Source organism: Aspergillus viridinutans, assembly GCF_018404265.1.
Source record: "Aspergillus viridinutans IFM 47045 DNA, scaffold_4, whole genome shotgun sequence".
NCBI classification, from domain to species: domain Eukaryota; kingdom Fungi; phylum Ascomycota; class Eurotiomycetes; order Eurotiales; family Aspergillaceae; genus Aspergillus; species Aspergillus viridinutans.
The window spans coordinates 227,518-249,188 of NW_025091220.1; the positions used below are offsets into that span (position 1 = coordinate 227,518).

General features: G+C 52.6%; 10 protein-coding genes across 10 annotated transcripts; 5 read left to right on the forward strand and 5 right to left on the reverse strand.

The window, feature by feature from the left end:
* Positions 1-100: 100 nt before the first annotated feature.
* Aspvir_006082 (uncharacterized protein) lies at positions 101-1,932 on the reverse strand (the record flags this gene model as incomplete). Its single annotated transcript, XM_043269290.1, has 2 exons — positions 101-1,116; positions 1,194-1,932. 2 exons carry the CDS (start codon positions 1,930-1,932, stop codon positions 101-103), a joined length of 1,755 nt encoding a protein of 584 aa, XP_043125225.1.
* Positions 1,933-2,387: 455 nt separating this feature from the next.
* Aspvir_006083 (uncharacterized protein) lies at positions 2,388-3,456 on the forward strand (the record flags this gene model as incomplete). The annotated part of the gene is made up of 5 exons (XM_043269291.1): positions 2,388-2,636; positions 2,663-2,780; positions 2,864-2,940; positions 3,008-3,104; positions 3,185-3,456. The coding sequence occupies 5 exons, from the start codon at positions 2,388-2,390 to the stop codon at positions 3,454-3,456; spliced, it is 813 nt and encodes a 270-aa protein (XP_043125226.1).
* A 75-nt stretch (positions 3,457-3,531) lies between these two features.
* On the reverse strand, positions 3,532-4,833 carry Aspvir_006084 (uncharacterized protein; the record flags this gene model as incomplete). The annotated part of the gene is made up of 1 exon (XM_043269292.1): positions 3,532-4,833. The coding sequence occupies one exon, from the start codon at positions 4,831-4,833 to the stop codon at positions 3,532-3,534; it is 1,302 nt and encodes a 433-aa protein (XP_043125227.1).
* A 1,621-nt stretch (positions 4,834-6,454) lies between these two features.
* Aspvir_006085 (uncharacterized protein) lies at positions 6,455-6,924 on the forward strand (the record flags this gene model as incomplete). The annotated part of the gene is made up of 2 exons (XM_043269293.1): positions 6,455-6,631; positions 6,826-6,924. The coding sequence occupies 2 exons, from the start codon at positions 6,455-6,457 to the stop codon at positions 6,922-6,924; spliced, it is 276 nt and encodes a 91-aa protein (XP_043125228.1).
* A 312-nt stretch (positions 6,925-7,236) lies between these two features.
* Aspvir_006086 (uncharacterized protein) lies at positions 7,237-8,462 on the reverse strand (the record flags this gene model as incomplete). Its single annotated transcript, XM_043269294.1, has 5 exons — positions 7,237-7,322; positions 7,458-7,687; positions 7,769-7,859; positions 7,945-8,011; positions 8,106-8,462. 5 exons carry the CDS (start codon positions 8,460-8,462, stop codon positions 7,237-7,239), a joined length of 831 nt encoding a protein of 276 aa, XP_043125229.1.
* A 373-nt stretch (positions 8,463-8,835) lies between these two features.
* On the forward strand, positions 8,836-10,203 carry Aspvir_006087 (uncharacterized protein; the record flags this gene model as incomplete). The annotated part of the gene is made up of 1 exon (XM_043269295.1): positions 8,836-10,203. The coding sequence occupies one exon, from the start codon at positions 8,836-8,838 to the stop codon at positions 10,201-10,203; it is 1,368 nt and encodes a 455-aa protein (XP_043125230.1).
* Positions 10,204-10,261: 58 nt separating this feature from the next.
* Aspvir_006088 (OPT family oligopeptide transporter) lies at positions 10,262-12,502 on the reverse strand (the record flags this gene model as incomplete). The annotated part of the gene is made up of 4 exons (XM_043269296.1): positions 10,262-10,455; positions 10,508-10,957; positions 11,028-11,742; positions 11,804-12,502. 4 exons carry the CDS (start codon positions 12,500-12,502, stop codon positions 10,262-10,264), a joined length of 2,058 nt encoding a protein of 685 aa, XP_043125231.1.
* Positions 12,503-13,139: 637 nt separating this feature from the next.
* Aspvir_006089 (glycosyltransferase family 90 protein) lies at positions 13,140-17,471 on the forward strand (the record flags this gene model as incomplete). Its single annotated transcript, XM_043269297.1, has 6 exons — positions 13,140-13,261; positions 13,325-13,658; positions 15,258-15,568; positions 15,598-15,682; positions 15,730-16,858; positions 16,915-17,471. 6 exons carry the CDS (start codon positions 13,140-13,142, stop codon positions 17,469-17,471), a joined length of 2,538 nt encoding a protein of 845 aa, XP_043125232.1.
* An 830-nt stretch (positions 17,472-18,301) lies between these two features.
* On the reverse strand, positions 18,302-19,361 carry Aspvir_006090 (aromatic alcohol reductase; the record flags this gene model as incomplete). Its single annotated transcript, XM_043269298.1, has 3 exons — positions 18,302-18,595; positions 18,650-19,240; positions 19,290-19,361. The coding sequence occupies 3 exons, from the start codon at positions 19,359-19,361 to the stop codon at positions 18,302-18,304; spliced, it is 957 nt and encodes a 318-aa protein (XP_043125233.1).
* Positions 19,362-20,190: 829 nt separating this feature from the next.
* On the forward strand, positions 20,191-21,554 carry Aspvir_006091 (kinesin family protein; the record flags this gene model as incomplete). The annotated part of the gene is made up of 2 exons (XM_043269299.1): positions 20,191-21,163; positions 21,217-21,554. 2 exons carry the CDS (start codon positions 20,191-20,193, stop codon positions 21,552-21,554), a joined length of 1,311 nt encoding a protein of 436 aa, XP_043125234.1.
* Positions 21,555-21,671: the final 117 nt, after the last annotated feature.

The following is a 21,671-nucleotide window of genomic DNA, read 5'->3' on the forward strand; positions in this document are numbered from 1 at the left end:
ATTTTGTCCTTGCCGAGTCCTACCGCCGGCGTGGAGACATGGTGTCGGCGCAGCATGCCAGAGAAAAGGCTAAAATGTTCTACGAAGGATGTGTCCCGCATTATGAGCGGCGCCCGGTGACGCTAGAAACGCTCAACAGCCTCGTTGCACCTTGGGTCTGGTAGCTTGGTATATTTTGCCGCCGCGGCTTCAGCAACTTCGTCACAATTGGCTTGAAGTATTGCGGGTGCGAGAGGATCAGCGCAAATAGCGCGACTGGAACTAGAATAGCAGCCGGAAGCCAGATAGGCTGAGAGCCCGTACCGAACTGTTTCACATTCATGCCGAAGACAGATGACACTAGTGTAATTGGCAGGAAGAAGTAGGCCAGTGTCGTCAACCGCCTCTGGTCGTCTGCTCGTTCGACGGCCTTCTGCGACTCTTTCAGCATGGCCGTGTTCATGATCAAGCTCATGCTCTCGACGCAAAGGTCACCGAGCGCTTTGTTCCTGTTCAGGAGTTCCTCGAAATCCGCGTATGCTGACCGCAGCTCTCCTTGCGGGATGAATTGCGGGGCTGGCGGAAGCCAAGAGACTCGAACATTAGGGACTGCGCCGGAGCTGGAAGTTCCGTGATAGCTCAAGATGGCAAGTGCCTGCTGAAATCGAAGTTTGTGTTCATCTAGCAGTGTCTTGATGTATACTAGGGTATTCAACACAAGCTCCATCTGCTTCTCGTCGCCCAAATGCCCTTGCTGTTCTCGCACGACCCCATGCACGCGGTTGAGGAACTGACACTCCGCACTTGCGAAAAGTTGAAACACCTCCTTCAGCAAGACCGCGATTTCCGGCCGCGGCGACGATGAGAGCGATTTTGACCCTAGAGACATGCCAAAGTGGAAGGGTAGTAATGACACGACATGGCAGAACGAGCTTGGATGGGTTGCGTGCGCGCGATCATGGTCAGGGACACGAGGATGGTCGACTCCGATATGCACAGTGTCGGGTCGAGGAACGAGGATTGGATTCAGAGAGATTTCATTGCTGGTGCGGTTCTTTACTTGGGAGTCATGTCGACTAAAACATGGGGGGCCGTCGGCTCGATTCAAATTCAGCCCGTTGTCTAGCAGCACAACCACTAGTCTGGTCAGTTGCAGAAAAGGATTTCACTTTTCATCTTCCAGAGATGAAGATTGACGGCTAGATGCAACATACCAAAGCGACCGCCGCTCTTCCTATCGCGCGTATATATCGAGATATCATGCTCCAGTGACAACAACCGATCGCTCAACGTCGAGACCTTCCTCACAACCGACTCCCCGCAGCTCGCCTTTTGCCGGATCGCCTGGTGATTGCTCCGCATAACATTGTAATCCTCCTTTCTTCGCTTCGTCACCTGGTCCTGGCTGAGCGCAAGCGAACGAGTATACAACGACGCCACAGGCAAGAAGAGCATGTTCGTCGACGCAGACGGCAGTGGCAAGAGGTCAGAGTAGTCATGTCGAGAGAGATACTGAAGATGCCGCCTGAAGAATTCCGGGTCAATCTTGTACTTTGACCCGAGCATCTCAATCCACGCCGGCGATAGCGACCCGCGCACGAAAATAACTTGGTCTGTGCCTGGCTCTGCTTCGGGGACAGCCCAGAACTCCTCTAGGCCGAGCTTGTGGTCGAAGTCCTGCCGCTTGATGCTCCCATTTGCGATCGTGTGCACAACGACATACGTGAACCGGTCTTGTCGAGTTGGCGCTGGCATTCCTCCTCCTCTCCCGAGCCCGCCGGGTGGCGTGGGTACATCATGCCGGGACGTAGATTTAAGGTAGTCTGCTAGAAACTGATACTGCACCCTGGAGAATAGCTCGCTCTGTTGCGATTCTGCGCAGGCCTGTTGTAGACTCTTGGTGTACTGTTCCGGGGTGCGGCACTGGGCCCCGCCGCCTGCAGTAGTTGTCATACTCAGGCTCCTGATAAACTCATGCACAAAGTGTTTGTAAATCCGTAGAACAAAGGACAGAGTTTGCGGTGAAGGAAAGCATAAAGAAGTGGGCTGCGAGAGGCTGGCTTTGATAAATCCTGACCAAACTTGACCAAACTACGCAGGCGAGGCCTCCTCACAGCCTCGTCCTTGACAATCATCGATATTCGCTTCGCACCAGCGAAGCAGGCTCAGCGCAGTGACGAGTGCGTCCCCGTGGCTTAGGTTGACGAATAAGCATGTGTGTAGAGGAAGGCTGCAGATTAGGGGAGGGGCAAGGGTGAGTATGCGTTCGCATATAATTATCACACGCCTAGCCGCTCGCCTCTTTCACTTCCAAGCTCCTGGTCCTTTGGCCCCCGTTTTCAACCACCCTCTTCAGGTCCGTTCATCTCACTTGAGCGCGTAACATCAGCTCTCGACTTCAGAAAAAGATGGCCCGCAGTGTCCTCGTCATAGGTTACACGCCCCTAAACTCGCCACTATGGGCTACTATGCTTATCCCAAGATCTATCCAGCCGTTAACGCTTCACCTAGGCGCCAACCGAGGCATCGGCTTAAACCTACTTAAGGCGTTTGCCCAGCGCGGCTGGACAGTGTTCGGCACCGTACGAGCGGAGAGTCGATCAGACGCCTCGTTCCACGATGCAAGCACCCTGCCACTGAATTACTCAATCAATAATGTTAGATAAGCTGACAAACATGGTAGCTCGAGGCGACGGGCGCAACGATCTTCGACCTCGATTATCTGGACGAGAGCAGTATTGCTGCTGCGGCGAAGAGCTATGGGGAGGAAAAGCCGCTTGACGTCTTGATTAACTGTGCAGGTAAGTAGAGTAGGTATCCTCCTATGTACCACTTCACTGTCCCAACTGGTAAACGCACCGGATCTAAGCTGACCAGACAAGAGGCCTCCCGGTGCGTCCAGCTTCATGGGAAGAGACGACGGCCGAGCATATGATTACCAAGTTCCGAGTGATGAGCGTCGTGAGTTCTGCTTGATTGTGTAAGACGAGTTGACTATGCGATGGCAGTCTGACATTCTCTGGCCCAGGGCCCGTTCCTAGCGACCAAGTACTTCCTCCCTAGCCTGACCAAAAGCCTCGCTGGGAAGGTCATCAACATTACCTCCTTCTGGGCGTCTCTTCAGGGTGAGTTCCCGCTGCTGCTGCACAGCCACTACAAAATCAAGGCGCTGCAACCGTACGCTAAAGACCTTTCCTTTCCGCAGAAAATGACTTTGGGGAGTATATCAGCTACCGCACGGCCAAGGCAGCGCTGAACATGGAGACTGTGACTATCGCACACGAGCTGAAGGCGAGAAACCTCAACGTCACCGTGTTGGCGCTGGATCCGGGGGATGTTCCGACGAAGCTTAGTGGGTGGGAGGGGACTACTGATATGGAGGCGTCCATTAGAGGGATGGTGAAGATCATTGAAGAGGCGGAAGTTGATCTTTCGGGCAGTTATTTTAGGTGGAATGGGGAGAAGATTCCGTTTTGAACTTGTCTTGTGCGCTTTGCGGTGACTGACTAGTATATTGGAAGGAGATGGTCCACTATCCAATGTAAATGCTGGCTATATCTCACTATTCACGTCGAGAAATGTCAGGGCAGAGAGAGCCAATGCCTCGATTCCTGTCCGCAGAGTAGGCTCAATCACCGGCGCATAAGTGGCACTATGCGTCGGAGGCAAGTCCCACAGCTTGCCCTCGCGGTTCGCCTTCTCCCAGGTTTCCGGATCCGTCACCCCAATGTTCCAGTACACATACGGAATTGGCTCCTTCCCAGGCGGCAGCGCGAGAAGCACAAAATCATCCGCAACGATGTCCGGTGGCATCTCCTGCACGACCTCCGCCGCTCGACTCCCATAGTACGCCTGCAACGTCCGCGTGAACCTCGCCGTCGCGATCACATCATTGTCAATAGCCGGACTGCTAACCGCAGTCTCAATCCGCGGCGCCCTCGTCGCCCCAGAAGCCTCACACTCCTTTCGGATAATTCTCTCCACAGCAGCCCTGGCGGCCTTCTGCGCAGTCTCCGAAAAGCTACGCACATCAAGAGTGAAATCTGCAAAGTCCGGGATAATGCTCGCGTCCGTCCCCGCACGAATCACCCCACAGCCAACAACAACAGGGTCCTTGGGGTCCATCTCGCGCCCCACAACCATCTGCAGCCGCGTGAGAATACTCGCTGCCAGCACGATCGGATCAATCGCGAGCTGCGGGGTGGCCCCGTGCGCGCCGCGCCCGTAAACCCGCACAGCCAGCGAGTCCAAGAACCCCAGCACCCGGCCGGGCTTGACGGCGATCGTGCCGCTCTTGGTGGGCACACAGTGCTGCGCCAAGCACACGCTAGGCAGGGGGATCTTGCCGAACAGGCCGTCCTCGACCATGGCCTTTGCGCCGAGCAGGCGCTCCTCATTCGGCTGGAAGAGGACGATCAGCGTGCCAGACCACAGGGCCCGCGCGCTGTGCAGGAGCGCCGCCACGCCCAGGAGACACGTCATGTGCATATCGTGTGCGCAGGCGTGCATGACGCCCTTTTTAATCCCGTCGGCGTCAACCTGCTCAGCCTTGCTTGCGTAGGGGAGGCCCGTCGCCTCGCTGATTGGGAGGGCGTCGAGCTCCGAGCGCAGGAGGACAGTAGCGCCGGGCCCGTTGGGGAGGAGGCCGACGACGCCGTGGCCGCCGATGTGCCGCTGGACGGAGAAGCCCAGGGTTTCGAGCCGTGAGGCGACGACGGAGGCGGTGCGTTGCTCCTGACATGGCAGCTCGGGGTGCTGGTGGAGGTCTTTGTAGATTGCCGCGTGCTCGTCTGGGTCAGGGAAGAAGCACTCGATGATCTTGCGGCGGGTGTCGGGCGCCAGGCAGAACCGCATTGTGGGGGTGCAGTATTATTTATTATATTATATATTTTTTTCGTGGCAGACGGACAATTGGTCGAATGGAAGCCGGAGAATGAAATGATGATTATCAGTTGATGGGCTGGGAGAATACGAATAAAGACACTACTGTATCATGAAGATGGACTAGATAGATACCAGACCTTGCGACGAGGGCAGCCTGATGCTCAAACACTGTTGTTGGGTGACCGCAAGGCTCCCCCCGCGCCAGGTGACTGGCGCTGTCTGACTGGCTGCTAGTGTTTTGTTTGCTATCACGCAGGAATTGGAACAAGGATGCCATTCCCAACGGATCGGCCCCATGACCAGTGATCTTGAGTTATTTCGATACGTCTAGCCTTGAATTCGAGATGCAACCGGTCCCGTTGAAGCCAAAATCTTTAAAATCCTCGCATTTCTAAAGAAATTCAAGTAATCAAGGGTAAGATGCGTGCTATGGCCATCGATAAGATAGCGCTTTTCGCCCTTCTTCACGCGACTGGTCGTAGAGTCAATAAAATAATCTAGCTAGGCTAGGGGTAGTTCATTAGAAAGCTACTAGCTGTTTAGTGATGTGGCAGTTATAGTGTTTGGTGGGAGATCTTCGCTGCTATAAAAGTAGGCCTCTCCTAAATTCTCCCGCTGCTTTTGAATATAAAGAGCGGGTCTATCTGTTAGCTATCGGCAGTAGTACACTCGAGGGCAGTAATAGTCTCGCCTTTCTTAGCTGTAGCAAGATTAGGGCAAGATGATTTAGATCTAAGGCTTTCTTGATCGCCCTTGGCCCCTTGACTAGGTTAAAACCTGTATTTATTAAATTTGTATACTAATCATGCTAGGATATCATAGAGCAGAGTTGCAAGCTAGTCGTACTAATAAGCAAGAAGGCCTGTATCTTCTGCTTGGATTCATCGTATCTCCTTCGTGTTCTGCTTCACTAGGGCTAATTGTAGGTGCTAGATTCTTGCCAACCTGCCTATCCTTGCCCCCGTGCGCGAAGGCACAGATAATGCTCTCCCACACACACAGCAGGATGACGACGCATCGCATTCAACCAGGATGCCACCACTTGATATGTATTCGTTCTAGCCTGGCTAGAGCTCGAAGCTCGAGCCTTTCGCGCCTCCCGCCGGTCTCTCCCCTGGCCTATGAAATTGATCGCGATATGCCGCTCTCCCAGGTTGGCAATTACTTTCTGACCACCTCCTGTCACGAATCCATCTCTGAGCCGAAAATAGCCCAATCATAGCGTGCAAGGCTTGATATGACCATCTCGTCCGGTCACTGTGCACAACAACCCCGCGTCAGGATCAGCCGGGGGTCTGTCGCACTAGGAGGATCTCGGTAGCCTGCGGTGCCTTCCCAGACGTCGATGGTCGACGCACTACGGCAGATGACCTGACTGACCCCCCACCAAAGTTCCAGCAAGACAGCAATATGAGGCTGAAAAATGCATGCTCTCTGGAAGTCTGCCTTGTTATTTCACCGGTCGAAAACGCCTTGCGCTGTCCCTCTGCCGTACACTTCCGCAATCTCCCTCCCTTGCTTACCTGCCTGCCTAACTTACGTATCTATCTCTCCCCTCGCTCTCCCCGTCCCAGCGACCGCCAAAGCCACAATGCCGGAGTTTACCAAGGACACAGAGGCGACCCCCGAGAAGATCCAGCCCTGGAAAGCGCACTGGCCGCAGAGCACCATGAGCACCGCGCACCTGGACCCGCGGAAGTTTGCGCGAGCGGCCGGCGGCAGCAAGGGCGCATCGCCGAACAAGGATAGCTTCGTTGATGGGACCAAGGTGTATCGCCTTGATGACTTTGAGAGGTTCTTGGGGGACTTGAAGATGGATTGAACAAAGTAGGTATCTAGGGGTTTGTCTGTCCCGTTCTTTCGATGAGTGGTCCGGTGTTTTGTAGAGCGTTATGCATGATTTGTGGCGAGATGTTACCATGGTATGAAAGTGCTTGTTGTGCTGACTGCTGTTATGTATAGGATAGGCAGGCCGGCCTGTCTACTCTGATTGCGATTGTGATCGCATACTGGACGTGTGGGCCAGGCCGATGGCAAGTTCATGAGGACACTATGATATGATTCTATTATGCTTGGCTTCCTGTACCTATTTCACTTCTAGTTTGAGTTGAGTTGCTGTATGTATGACAGCTTGGTTTTGTCTTATCTTAACGTTGGGCATACTACCTATAGCTAAGCTATTCTTGGTGCGTTAATATGCTGTTGTCTCCAGCTCCAAGGTCTGTGTTGAATGCATGATCATACGATATGTTGAATTCTCCTCAGAAAGGCTAAAAAGGTATTCCTTGTAGTACGTCACTGGCTGCACTATGTCAAACAAGCAGAAACCAGAATCCCACTATCAGCTAGCTAGAGGGGGAAATGTCCAAGCACCTAATAAACAACAAGAACCCTCAGCTCAACGCTCTCACGAGGTTCCTCGTCCGGATACCGGGGATCGCAAAACGCCGCATGGGGAACTAAAGTCCGCATCACATCATCCGAGTTAGTTAATAGTTCAATTTGTAACTCTCAGAATACAAGCACAAGCATTGGAATCTTGTAAAGGAAAGGTAGGGAAAAAGTGAACGAAAAAAAAGGAGGAGGAAACTCACCCTCGCCCCCCGTTTCCGAATCCGCCGAGCAAAAGATCAACACCTCCTCCACCGTCTGCTCACTGAGATAATACCACCTCTGTGACGGATTATACTGGACACTGTGGGACTCCAGGACCCCCTCGACGTGCACCTCGTCTATCTGCACGAGATCGGACCGGTCTAGTGTGGAGTAATCGCAGAGGGCGAGGGGCCAATCTCGGAGGGGTGCGCGGAGGGGTTTCCAGACGCTAGCGGGCGTAGAAGTTATTATTGTGTGAGCTTTGGGAAGATAGAGGGGAAGAAACAGGGAGGAGTGGAGGGGCGTCTACTTGATCATCTGGAATTTTCTGGACCTGATAAGGTCCGCGTCGGACTTTGCGAGCTCCGTTATGAGCTTGTGTGCGTAGTTCAGAGTGTAGTCTAAGGGAGGGAGGTTGTGTTTTAGATCGAGGCTTAGCTCATGTGTCCTGGAAGCCGTTCATGTCTAGAGACAAGCATAACATACCTGAGTGCGCCTCCTGAACAGGTTGTCCAAACCCATTGCCAGCATTCACCGTGCCCCGGCGGCGGAACTTGAGGAGGAGAATGTAGTTAGCAGGTGCTGCCGTATACACAATACAATATGTGTATATGCATGGAGGAAGAAGAAGAAGAAGAAAAACTCACAACACATTCATGAATAAAAGCCGCCTTCGCCCCCAGCCTCTCAAGCAAAAGCTCCCTGACTTCCCCGGCAAGAACAGTCTTGAGCTTGTCTTCATCCAGGTAGTCCTCATAGGCCATCTTGCTCTTGAAGTCGGCGAAGATGAATCCCTCCTTGTGGATGGAGAGTGAGTCCTTCTTCGGCCTCATATCGCGGATGGGCACGGGCTGGATGTCGCTTGTTTTGAAGTTGCTCAGCTTCTCGTCTGTGGCTGGTTCATAGAGGAGCGTGTATGGCCGCTCGTTTGCCGGCCAGGACCCTGGTTTGGCGAAGCAGATTTCGCCTGTTGTGACGGGAAGGTCGATTTCTGCGAGGGACATTGTAACGGATTCGGAATTTGGGGACTCTGAAAGGTAAAGGGTGAAAATGATAGTGAGGCACGGAAAGTGGGAGTTAGTATGTCAATAAACTTGTCCAGCCGGTTCGAAGGTGTAAGTATGTATTCTGAGTCTCTGACCTGATGCGGGGACAATGCTCTTCACCAACAACGGCCAATTGCAGTCTGGATACGCCCATTGGTCTATTACCACCAGGTCAATCCTGGGTGAGCGTGTCTGGGTGGGGTTCACTCAACACAAAGAAAAGGAAGTGTAGTATCGGTTAGATATACCCTCCATTTTCCGGCGTATAATTAGATATGTGATATGCCCAACTTTTGTCACCTACGCTCGCTCCACTACTACACTACCTACCATGGATTCACATCCCGTTTCCAGCCTACCAGACTCCAACTCACCCACCCTCCACCTCACCCACCCGACAGCAGCAGAGCGACGCAAAATCTGGATAACGACCGCCTCAACCTGGGATAACACCCCGGACGAGCTCCTCCCGCTCTGCCTGCAGCGATTCGAATACCTAACCACCATCCCCCTCGCCAAGAACGGCGGGATGACCATGTGGATTCTCACGGATTCTCAATACCCGCCGGAGCACAGACCGCTGCTGGCCTCTTGCGATACATTTCGGAAGCGCGCACTGTTTACTCGTAGCGGCGACGGTCAGCTGGGGGGGCAGGGGGAGGCGGAGGGGGAGGGGGATGCGGTGGCGAATGGGATCGTCCATGGGATCGCGAGCGTGTTTACCCCTTTTCTTTATCGGCGGCATGGGTTTGCTGCGAGGTTGGTGAGGGAGCTTGCGGGGTTACTGCCGAGCTGGCAAACAACAACAACATTGTCTTCATCGTCATCGTCAGCATCCTTTGTTCCATGCATCGGGAGTATTCTCTACTCCGATATCGGGCGGACGTACTACGCAAGGCTTGGATGGGAGGTTAGTGGCACAAACACAGAATACATATTCAAGACTGCACTTGCACCTGCACAGCCGCACAACGTGAAGCCGATCGCGAAATCCCAGCTCGCCGAACTATGTTCCACCGACGAGAGCATGATCCGGAAGGCCATGAGCGCTTTCGCTCATGCTAGTGCTAGTACCGCTGCTCCTGGTGTTGCCGCCGCGAGCGAGGCAGACCGAAACCGAAACCGACACCGACAACGACAGGTGGTAGCGATCATCCCAGACCTCGACCACATGCTCTGGCACATGGCCAAAGACGAATTCACGGCCGAGCTGTACCTGGGCGGGATCCCGCTTGTCAAGGGCGCTGTTGTCGGATGTCCGGGGGAGAGAGTGTGGGTTGTTTGGACGCATACCTATTACAGTCACCCGTTGGCAGAGGGGTTGGTGGGGGGTGAGAACGGGCTTTATATACTGAGACTTGTAGTGGAGGAGGAGGAGTACACAGCTACAGCTACAACTACAACTACAACTACACCTACAGGTGCAGCTGCAGCGGAGAGATCGGATCGGCTTGTGCAGTCCGTCAGGGCGGTGCTGCAGGCTGCGCAGTGCGAGGCTCGGGAGTGGAGGCTGGATTATGTGAACTTGTGGGAGCCTTCGGAGTTTGTTCGGGGGTTGGTTGAACGGTGTGGGATCGAGTATGAGGTGTCTCAGAGGGCCGAGGCGAGGATTGCTTGTGGGATGTGGTATGGGGAGGATGGGGGGGTACTATCTGAAACGCCGATTTGGATTTATAACGAGCGGTATGCGTATTGTTGAGTGATTTCACTTAGAGGAAATGGGGATTGCATCATCTTGTACCGGGGCTTGAGTGTTCTTACAAGCCAAGTGGAGGAACTTTCACAGCAGACAGGAAGAGCTCTCCGAGGCTCCCCAGGGACTCTCCAAGCAACATCCCGCTGGCCACGACCACCAGCATCAACTGTTCAGAAGCCGCCCGACGCAAGTACGCCCACATAAAAAGACCCCCAAGCACCCTCGATAGAGTGAAAACAGGAGTAGTAAATATCCCTGTACATGTCAGCATGTGATGCAGTCAAATGACAGGCTGTCAGTTGGTTACCAATTGCAAAGGACACCCCACTCGGAATAAAAACCTGCCACCACCTCTGCTGAAATCTCATCTTTACAACCGTCGCGACAACGAAGAATATGCCAAATCCTAGCGCAAACGCACCCGCACCCGATGGTAGTCCTTTATTCAATACCATCTTCGCCGTACTCACCTGCAAAAACGAGTTGGGGATCTGGATGAACTTGCCCGGCACGGGAAATCGGGCTGTAAAGAGTCGGTACGTGAAGCAGGAGACAATTGCTCCGAAGATAGAACCGGCAATCTGCCCGTAGGTCTGCACGTCCGGTGGCGCGCCGACCAGTTGACCGATCTTCAGATCAAAGGCAAGGTCGCCAGCTTGGTTGGCGCCCCCCTTGGCGATCGCGCCGGAGAGGATGTTGATTATGACACTATCTGGCTTGGTTCGGGGGGTTAGGGTGGCGACGACTAATTGCGCGGCTGCCGTTAAGATATAATTAGCTGATGATTAGATCAAGGACAATAGTCCTGAGATAGTTAAGAGCAGTACCTAAACCGCTACCCGCGTTGAAGTCCGATTCTGCCAAGCCTCGAATGCCAGTCATCGCCACGGGCAATGCCAGAAGAATCGAGAGGAAGGTGTAGTACCAGGGCATTTTGTTACCAAACACTGACTGCGTTGCGAAGATGCACACCGGAATCGAGACAACAAAGATTGTCACCAAAAGATACCCACCATACGGAGACTCCTGTCCGTCGGGCGTTCCCGTCGTGGTAGGATGTTCCGTTTCATCAACAAGGCTGTCCTGGTCGTCAAAGGGCCCGTTGTTGTTGTTGATGATGATGCTATTCCGCACTGGCATATATCCACGTTGCCCGGCTAGGGCGAGTCGAGTGTTCTCCCAACCCCGGAACAGCCAATCTCCGTATTTCTCCCGAATCACCTTGAAATATATCCAGACCATTTTGACCAGCGTGTCCGCGCTTAGGCAGGCCAAACTAATCCAAATCAGCCAGCCACGACTGCCAGTCTCCCAATCACCGACGTCCCCAGGTGCCCAACCTTTACCTTTGGCATAGGGCGACAGGATTCCCCAGCCAACGATTGCCCCAGTCAGCATGTGAAGCACAATTTCCGGCCCCATAATTATCCCAGAGCCAAAGAAGCCGGGTGATAGACTAAATGTCCAGAGCCACTTTCTCGCAGCCTGGCGGCCAAAGAGCGGTAAATCTTTAGTTATGGGCATAAAGTACATGAACACCGTCTACAACAACTGTTAGCAAAGGCCTATGGAGAGGAAGATTCGAATAGGGAAAAGGACGAACAAAAAGCGCCGACCACGCTGCAGGAATCAAAATAAGGCTTAGATTCCTCGGAAGCTTGGTTGGTTCTGTGACATCCCCATCCTCCTCGCCATCGTCGGCGGCGCCATGCAACAACCCGGTCTCGCGGTGCGGCCACGAATCCCAGGCAACTGCATTTTCAAAGTCCTCTTTCTCTCTGCCATGTAGAGCATTAATCACATTTGCTGAAGCCGTCGCGCCAGGCCAAGGCCAGACCTTCGGGAAAATCAAACGGTCCCTCAGCAGAGCCGCAAAGAGGATGCCGAAGAAACTCAACCCCAAGGACCAGATAACCATGTTCATCCATCCCATTTTCACCGGCCCTCCCTCCTTCGGTCCAAGGACATATTCTAGCGCGGGAATGACCTCGGTGAACCCCGCCGTACCAGGCATGCAGCCCGTCGCTGTGGCCGCGCTCACAATCAAGACATTCTCAGCCTTGGACAGCGGGGCGAGGTTGAATTTTGCAAAACTATTGATCACCAAGTACCCTAGTAGGGCGGACACCGTGGGAAGTTGGGCGCCGGCACCGGTCTGCAGGCCATAGTACGTGTTGCAGAGGTTGATCAGGATCCCGACGAGCAGGCCAACGATCAGGGCGCGCCAGGTGAAGTTTTGCGATGAGTGAGGGCCGCGAGAGGAATGGAGGAATTCGGAGTCGTCGCCCGCGGATGGAGACATGGCAGCAGCCGGTAGAGTCAACTTTCTCAAAATCAAAACCTGCAGCCTCCCTTATAATATCCCGCCCTTATTAGGCCACGTGATCCGCAATCCTGCAGGCCAGCCTGTGTCACCAAGCCTGTGCCATCCTTTCGTTCAAGTTACTGCTATGAGTTAGATGCGAGTCAGATTTATCATTTGCTCGATCAAGGCATCTACGATTGCAGTTAGTCAACTTTTTTCTTACCTACTGAGTTGCAAAGGTTGGCAGCCGTGCGACCTACAAGGCTACTACAAGGCTACAAGCCTACAACCGACTTTGACTAAGTTCCCCTTGGCTCATTTCCTTTAAACTTACTACCAACAAGTAGTAAACCGATGGAGGGGTGTGCTGGAAGGAATATGACGCAGCAATAAGCATGCATAGATCTTGAGGTTTTCCAATTATTTTATATTTATAAAAAGATCTAATTAGTTCCTCTTGCCTAAGACAAAAGATAGTAAGCTTACCTCGGGCAAAGTACGACTAGGGGTACTATGCTACTATACGTTGTCCCACACCCTGAACACTCTTCGCAACGTGCATAGAGAGGATATGTCTAGTGACTTTGTTATAGACTGCGCTGACGATGACCATGTCGCGTCTGCTACTGCTATCATGAAGGGCGCCACTCACCACCCTCCTGAGAGACCACTATGGCTCATCCACACTTCAGGAACTGGTAATTTGATGGTGGAGGACATGCGTGCGGGCACCTGGGGTCTCGAACGAGCTAAGCAGTACGACGATTGAGAAAGCGTCGATGAACTCCTGAATCTCCCCGATGATGCGATGCACCGGAGGGTAGACAAGATCATTATTGAAGCTGGTCAAAAGGCCCCCGATAGTGTTAAGACAGCGATTGTCTGCCCTCCTTCAATCTATGGGCCTGGCAACCAGAAGAGTGTTCAAACGTACTGGTTCGCCGAGGCTGCTCTCAAGAGGAAGAAGGGGTTCTTGGTCGGCGAGGGGAAGAATATATGGCACCAGGTCCATATCCAGGACCTGAGCGACCTTTACCTCCGTCTCGGAGACGCAGCTGCAGCTGGTGGCGGTGACGCTACTTGGAATGAGTTGAATGACGAGGGGTACTGTTTGGCTGAGAATGGCCCCTTCGTTTGGGGCGGCTTTCAGAAGGTTGTAGCTAAAACGGCCTCTAATGAACGTTTAATGAAGTCTTCACGTATATTGCTCTTTTGGCCCCGGAGTGCCGGACTTTCTTCCCTTGGCATCCCGGAGCACTCAAGGTGCCTTGTAAGACACAGATGTACCTATATCAGGCAGTTCCAATGACACATTTCAACAAGCATCACATCCAGACCTCTGCATATAGTGGTCTGGCAGCATTCGTCTAGTAACTCGCTCTTGAGCTACCGTATCCACAGAGGTCTGACAGAGAACAAGATTCCGCCGTACTGTCCACAATCTGCAGCTGTTGCCTGTCTGGTGTGGTGCATTTCCTATGTTCTCCTTCTCATGTAGCCTTGAGTTTTTAGGCCCTTAGGCCCCGTGCATACGGCAGGCAGTTGTTGCGAAGGGCTCTGAGGAAGTTCATGTACTTGCATGGTTCTGATCATTGTCCAAACCGAGGCCGAGCGGATCAATGACCCATTCTGATATACAGCAGGGATCTCCATTAACATGGTTAGGCACGGCTTGATATTCCGAATCACAGTGGAGCTCTGACCATAGGCCCTGAGTGCCAAGAGGTAGCATTTACTAGTGTTTCCATGACGGTGAGTATGAACCAGTCCCTTTGACAAAGAAAGCACGGGTGTCTCATCTTCCTAAGTGTGTTTAGACCTCTAACTGTCAGTTGGGCGCCTTAACAGGGTCTTCAAAGCAGATATGAGAAATATTGTCTGTCCATTAATCAAAAATCTACTACTCCCTACAGAGGGACAGTCTTACTTAGCCTACACCTCCGTCTCAAATCCGGCAATGCCGTCGAAAAACGGAAAGGATTGTTTCTGCCAGAAGTGCCAGTCCGTCGCATGTGGATAGAAGTAATCCCTGTAAGTAGCGGTACCTTAAGGAAGCCTAATTTGGAAAATGAACGACTGGTGGAAGCTATCCGGGGACCTCCAGCTCCAATCTCGACGGCCAACCGGAATGATGAATTGATGATTGACATGGACGCTAACAAGGCGGACCGTCAGTGGCTTGAAGGAACTGACCATGGCGGCTATAACCGCTTTGGATTGTGAGACAAGCTGTTGTTGGACCCTGTTACGTGGAAATAATGGACCGAGAGTATTCCTTGTCGGCATGCTGGATTATCTCAACATCAGTGTCCCTCTGCCTGTGGTGACTATGATGATCATGAGTATGAGCTACGCAACAGCTCTCTAAGATCATGAGGATGTGGAAATCGCCATTTGAGCACATTGATCCAATCACCCGGTTAGCAGGTGCCGCGATATCAAGCAGCCTCTTGAGCCAACATTTGTTCACAAAGCAAAGTGCAGTCTTGTCTGAGGCTCTTTCTTGGATAATCCTGCCGGTCATCCACCACTATTGGGGAAGTCCACGGGCTCGCAGCGGCTCAAGGGCAACATTACCAGAACCAGTAGAGCATACACCTGCATCCGGTGCATCCGTGTGGGCAGTTGCTCTGGCCGTGTCTTCGGCATCTGTCTATCAAGCAGAGTATGGAATAATTGCTTTCTTTGTAAGTCACTTACTCCTTCCTGAAAGGACGAAGACTCCGAAGCTAACTTCGTCCTGATATTACAGCCAGCATTGAGTCCGCTGTTAGCTGCAGTGCAAATGTACATCGAACAAGGTGGGATTCAAACGGGTGTAAGATCTGCGTCAGGCCAAGACAGAGTCTGGAACACAGCTTTTATTGCTGTGTTGTGTATAATCACGCTGACCAACTGGGATCTCCAAGCCAATGCGCTGTCGGGGATTCCAGTGGTGGGACTGCTGGTCATTTACCTCGCTTTGACGCGGCCGCCCAAGTCTGGCAAGCGCGCTTCACAGCGTAGACCCATTGCTGCTGGGCATATCATATGCCCGCTGGCATTCCGTGTGGTGGTCACTCTGTTGGCTGTACTCGGAGTGGAAATTGCAGTTTTCGGCCCCGAAGGACCACTATTGTGGGCACCACCTTGCTAGGAGTTGCTAAATCGTCGATGTGGTATTTCCTCATTCAGACAGTATGTTCTCTCACGGCTATTCTATTATCCATGCTCACTAGTGTCAGGCTGAGTATTGTTCCTGGTCAGTGACTGCGGCCATCGCAACATTTAGCATTGTGGCCACCAGGAATCCATTCACCTTGACCTCGAATATTCAGGCGTTGTCCCATCTTATCGCATCATTATTTGCCCTAGGGCAGGTTATCTCCCTTCTACCGGATAAGGCCAAATCCAAATCTGCCCTCTGGATATGCATTGTCGTCTATTTAGTCCCATACCTGATCAACAATTACTCCATCCACGTTGCGAATAGCTCAGTGATACAGTCCTCCACGCATCCGATCGACCTACTAATTCAAGATGCCAAGGCCAATTTCCAAGCCTTGCTGGAAAGACAGTCAAACAGTTATACCGCTGCTCGTGAGGAATATCGCCGCCGCTACGGCATGGAACCACCGCCGGGCTTTGAAAGTTGGTATAATTTCGCCAAAGCACATCAATCACCGATCATCGATGACTTTGATGTCATTTATGATAGAATCTTCCCATTCTGGAGTATCAGCGGGATTGAGCTTACCGAAACTATCAACCGTTTGCAAGATACACTGAACAGTGATGTATGGGTTTGTATGTTCTCGGCTGAAGAAGCCAGGACGAATTGCAAACATCCTCACCGCAGCGTCGATAGAAATATTCAAGGATTTCTTAACTCAGTACTGGCAGATCTGCGCGGTCTTCTACCGGATGTCAAATTTCTTGTCAATCATCTTGATGAGCCCAGGGTTCTATTACCGTCATCCTCTGAGAGGTCTGGATCACTCAACATAACCAATTATTCCAAGAGACCTGTCTGGGATACATTGGTCAAGTTCTGTCCTTCAGAGGGTAGCAAGAAAGCTGACGGACCGACGATGCAAACATTTGGTCTCCCGTTTTTGACTGACCATCACTCGACAATAGACCTATGCAGCCATCCCGAATACCGTGGATCACACGGACTCTTGATCAGCCCTACATCATTCCCGTTGATTGAAGGTCTGGTTCCTATACTGTCCACCTGCTCGCTGTCGACCATGGGCGATATTCTATACCCCAGCCCTGCCTACCTTGAGCCGGAATTTGAATATGTAGAGGCCAAGGACATCAGCTGGGACTCCAAACACAATAATCTCTATTGGGCCGGCTCGACCACTGGTGGCTTTGCGGTGAATGATGACTGGCAAAGGTTCCACCGACAGCGATTTGTCAAGCTGGCACAAAACCTGGGGAAAACGAACCCCATTCCTATCTTCGGGAAGGCAAAGGCGTGGTCAACCGAGTGAAATCGTCCTTCCTCAACAGCAGACTATTCGACGTTGCCTTTACCCGAATCCTCCAATGCGAGACACGCTATTGCCGAGACCAACGAGCCCTCTTTCGAACCAAATCATGGGCCGACAAGGACGAAGCCTTGCATTCGCGTCTGGTGTTTGACATTGACGGCAATGGTATCAGTGGCCGGTACTACAAGCTGCTTGCGTCGAGGTCCGCGCCGCTTAAACAGACGCTTCTGCGAGAATGGCATGATGACCGTCTTATGCCGTGGATCCATTACATTCCCGTCAGTCAGAGCATGGAGGAGCTACCTGAAATGGTTATGTATTTCACCTCTGAGGCTGGGCAGAAACGAGCCCGGGAGATTGCGGAGCAGGGGCGGGAATGGTTCTTGAAGGCCTTTCGTAAGGAGGATCTGACTATCTATATGTACCGGGTTTTTCTTGAGCTGGCGAGGCTTCAGGATCCGAAGAGGTCTGCAAGGAGAGCTTGACGAGGACTTAGTGGCCGAGTACACTTCGCCCTGTTCCATTTTCTATATCAGCTTCGTCTGTTCCCAATTGGATAGATAGTACTTATAGCGAACACTCAGCCGAGACGTAGATGGTTATGGATAAATCTGTAGTTTTAGTCAATCGCATCAGCTACTCTTCCTTCTGAGCTGTCAAGTGTGGCATTGAGTGGTAGTGCGTGTCCCAAAAGACCCTGGTAAAGCTCCACCTATACAACAAGGAGCACGCGCGAATGGAATATGACAGGCAGCTAGCGTACCCCGTAGAAGGATCGTGTCTGTCTAATGACCAACGATTCTCGGCGTTTGCTGAGCTTTAGGCTTGGGTTATATTACTTCCCTTAGTGCTAATGCATCGACCCACCTAATATCTGAAACAGGGACCAGATAACCCTAGTTATTCTCATTTTAAATAAGCATAGCCAACACTTTTGACTTCGACAGACGAGATGTTTTGTTCACACCAATGTGCTAGACTTTAAACCTCAGTGCTTGAGCAACGCTTGCTGCTTCCATGTCCCCAAAGCTGAGCGTGTCCCGCAGACTGCTACGCAACGGACTATTCCGCCGATTTACCCTCCGACGTCGCCTGATCGCCAGCTTCTTGATATGCTGCGTACTTTGGACAACCTTGGAAGCGCTTTATATCTACAACCGCGTCACTACCGTCGATAACCTTGAGCCGCATCGGCTGCGTCAAGGCCAGCACGAGCGGATCTTCACAACTTTGACAAGATCATAGATTGACCACAAAATCTCTCATAGAGACAAGCATATGACATACACAACTTCACCATCGGACAGCAGCGAGATCAAAAGTAAGAATAGCCGCTCTCGAACATCTCCTTCGCACGTTTGGTCCGCTCATCGAGATCCTCCTTAGGCAGTCCAAGCACAGCATTATCCAGGCCCCGTCTGCTCTCATAGTCTCCACCCCCATTCGGATAGAAGACCCGCGCATACAGGGCCTGCGCAAAGCCCCTGCGATCACCCTTTTGCATCCTCTCAATGCCGCGCTGATACCGCTCAGCGGTGGGTTCATACTCAATCGTCCAATCCTCATCCTTATCCCCGGTAATCCTCTTCCAGCTCTCAAACATATCCCTCTAGCTAGCCAGGAAGCTCGAGATAAACAGCGGCTTGTTAGCCCAGCCACTCACCGTCGGGCTCGAATCATTCTCATCCTCCGGCAGCTCCTTGAACTTCAAGAAAGCCGCAACAGCCCGCCCACACTGCTCCCACGTGCTCACATTGATCTTGGTACTTCCATCATCATAAAACGTGACCTTCTTCTCCTTGAAATCAAACCCGAACCACTCCGGCCCCGTGGCCAGACTAAACTCGTACCAGAAACCGCAAACCAGCGCCACCCACACCGAAACACCGGTTTCTTCAATCTCGGCACAAGCCTGCCGCACCGGGTCCCCGGCCAGCGACTCCTTCCGCAGCTTCTCGTTGGTGATATCCACGCCGTAACAGTTTGGCATGACGTACGGCACGCCTGCTTTCGCAGCGGCCTGGATAAGCTTGCTCTGGGTGTCCTTTGGCGCAGTGACGCTCAATGTAATAATGAGGAACTGTTGGTTTTGCAGGGCTGCAACGAGTGTTGACTCATCGTCATAGTCGACGGTGACGGTGCGGACGCCCGCGGGAAGGGTGTTTTTGCTGCCTGCGCGGGTGAGCGCGGTTACGGTGTGTTGGCCTGTCTGGAGAAGTTCTTGTGTGATGTATTTGCCCACGGTGCCGCCGGCCTGGTGTCATTGTTAGCAGATGTCTTGGGGGGAGGCTGAGTCGACTTACGCCCACGATGGCGACGCGTTCGATGCGGTTGATGAAGCCGGCGGGCTGGTCTTTGGCGTACTTTTGGGTCATGTTGGTCAAGTCACAGTAATGGATACGATGATAATTCCGATGGCTTGTTCTGAGGTTTGTTTTGGTTTCTGGACATCATCTTGAAGGCTGGCCGTCCAGTTTATATCTCTAAACAGAGTATAAACGCCGTTCGGGAACCGGTTCAACTCGCGGAGATAATCGAGATGGGAGAATGTAAAGCCGACGGAGGAATATCGAAACGATAGCTTCAAGAAGTTGTCCGAGTTGATTCGCACAATATCTGTTGGTCTGCTATTGCTCATTCTCTGGCAAAGACCGGCGGAAATAACGGAGTTAGGGCTGGCTGCGCAATTAATGGAGTGACGATTTGTCGAGGAGGTCGGAGGATAAGACCCCGACATACCGATCATCAATTTTCTCATGAAGTAAGAGATAGTCATTTATCATCACTTCTGAGCTGAGGCCACTCTGATTCCAATGCTGGTTTGCTCAAACACAACATCGGCGATAGCAAAAGTTATGCCTGAGGCACGAATCCACCGTTACAGGTTTGATGGCTGCCTTAGGCACTAACGCTGTCTGAGCGGCCAGAAGGTATAACCGTAAAAGGCAATTCAAGGCTGAGACATTCCTCATTCGCTGGACATGTCAGATAATTAGCATGACTCGGTAGTCGCTAACTTCAATAATGGAGATCCACCAAAATCAGGGACCGTCAAGGTGGATTGGCGGCCAATACAACCTGTTACCTGCCTGAGACATGGCGCTGGTGCCTGCTCCTTAGTTTGGGGCTTCTTTCAATGTTCGACTTAAATCCAGTGTACTCCGTTTCAACTGAGATCAATAGAACACAATTGCATGACAAGTCATGCCATCAATCAACGTGTTCATCCGATGGCGTCCTCTCTCGCCGTCCGAGGCCAACACCCCAGAAATCACCCGAACTCAGCACGCGCATCCCACCAACAACACCTCCGCGCTCTCACTCACCCCGCCGCCATCGCACAAACTGTCTCGCCCCTGGAAAAGCGACTCGGCTTTTACCCGCATCTTCGCCGCAAATGACAACAACAAAGCCGTCTTCGCGGCCGTGGTAGCACCGACCCTCCCCCGGGTCCTGAACAGGCAATCCTGCAACTTCTTCGCCTACGGACACTCAGGGAGCGGCAAGTCGCACACCATCATCGGGTATGATTTCGAGCATCCCGACGAGTTCGGGCTGTGCCTGTCCGCCGCAAGAGCGCTCTACGAGCATCTCGACCAGCTGAATGCCGGCGCTAATGAAAACGAGAAATTCCTTCTTGGACTGCGCATGTACGAGCTCAGGAAGAACACCGCCTTCGACCTCCTAAACGACAGATGCAAATGCCACATTCGCGAAGGCCAGGACGGCAAAACGCACATCCGCGGCGAGACGGAAACGCTCGCCGACGGAAAGGTCCGCGTGCGACCGATCGTCACAAAGGCGTGCAGGACCTTTGACGAGTTCCACGCCCAGCTACTGGCGGGGATCCAGCGCAGGGCGACGGGGACGTCGACGGTGCACGATCAGAGTTCCCGGACGCATGCTGTGTTCGAGGTCGAGATTGTCACGCGGGAGCTCCTGGACGCGAGGGACGCGGTTGTGGAGCGGCAGTCGGAGCTTGTTCCTGTTGGGAAACGCGCGACGGATATTTATCTGGAGGAGAATTCCGAGGCGTTTATCCAGACGCCGGATGGCAAGTTTGCGCCGAATCCGGATTACCAGATTAACCAGGCGGCGATTGATGAGGCCGAGGCGAAGAAGGCGGAATTCGAGTCGTATGTCCAGAAAGCGGAGGAACATGTGGAGGCAGTCAACAGTCTTGTCCCCATGCTTGTCTGGGTGGAAAACTGGTCTTTGTGGACCTCGCAGGTTCAGAGTACTACCACGACAAGGGAACTGTTTCGGCAATTCGAGCAAAGCAGACGCCCCAGGAGCAGCAGGAAGGGAGGCAGATCAACACCGATCTCCTTTCCTTGAAGGAAGTCATTCGGGCGATGGCCCAGAAGCAGAGTCGCATTCCTTTTCGGTCGTCGCCGCTGACCATGGTCCTGCGCGAGCATTTCCTGACAGGTGAAGGAGATGATGGGTTTTCGGCAATGATTCTCACCGCGTCGCCTTCATCGGAGCAGTACACCGCGACGATTGACACGCTGAAATATGGAAATCTGATCGGCGTGGCCGGAGACAAGGTCAAGGGACGTAAATAGGGCCTTTATTAAGTTCTGCATTTAGACATATTCAGAATCGCTGACGGCTAGAGGAGCTATGTCTGCAGCTTTGGAATCGCTTAATTACCACGACTTATCTGAAATCTTCAAGAAGTA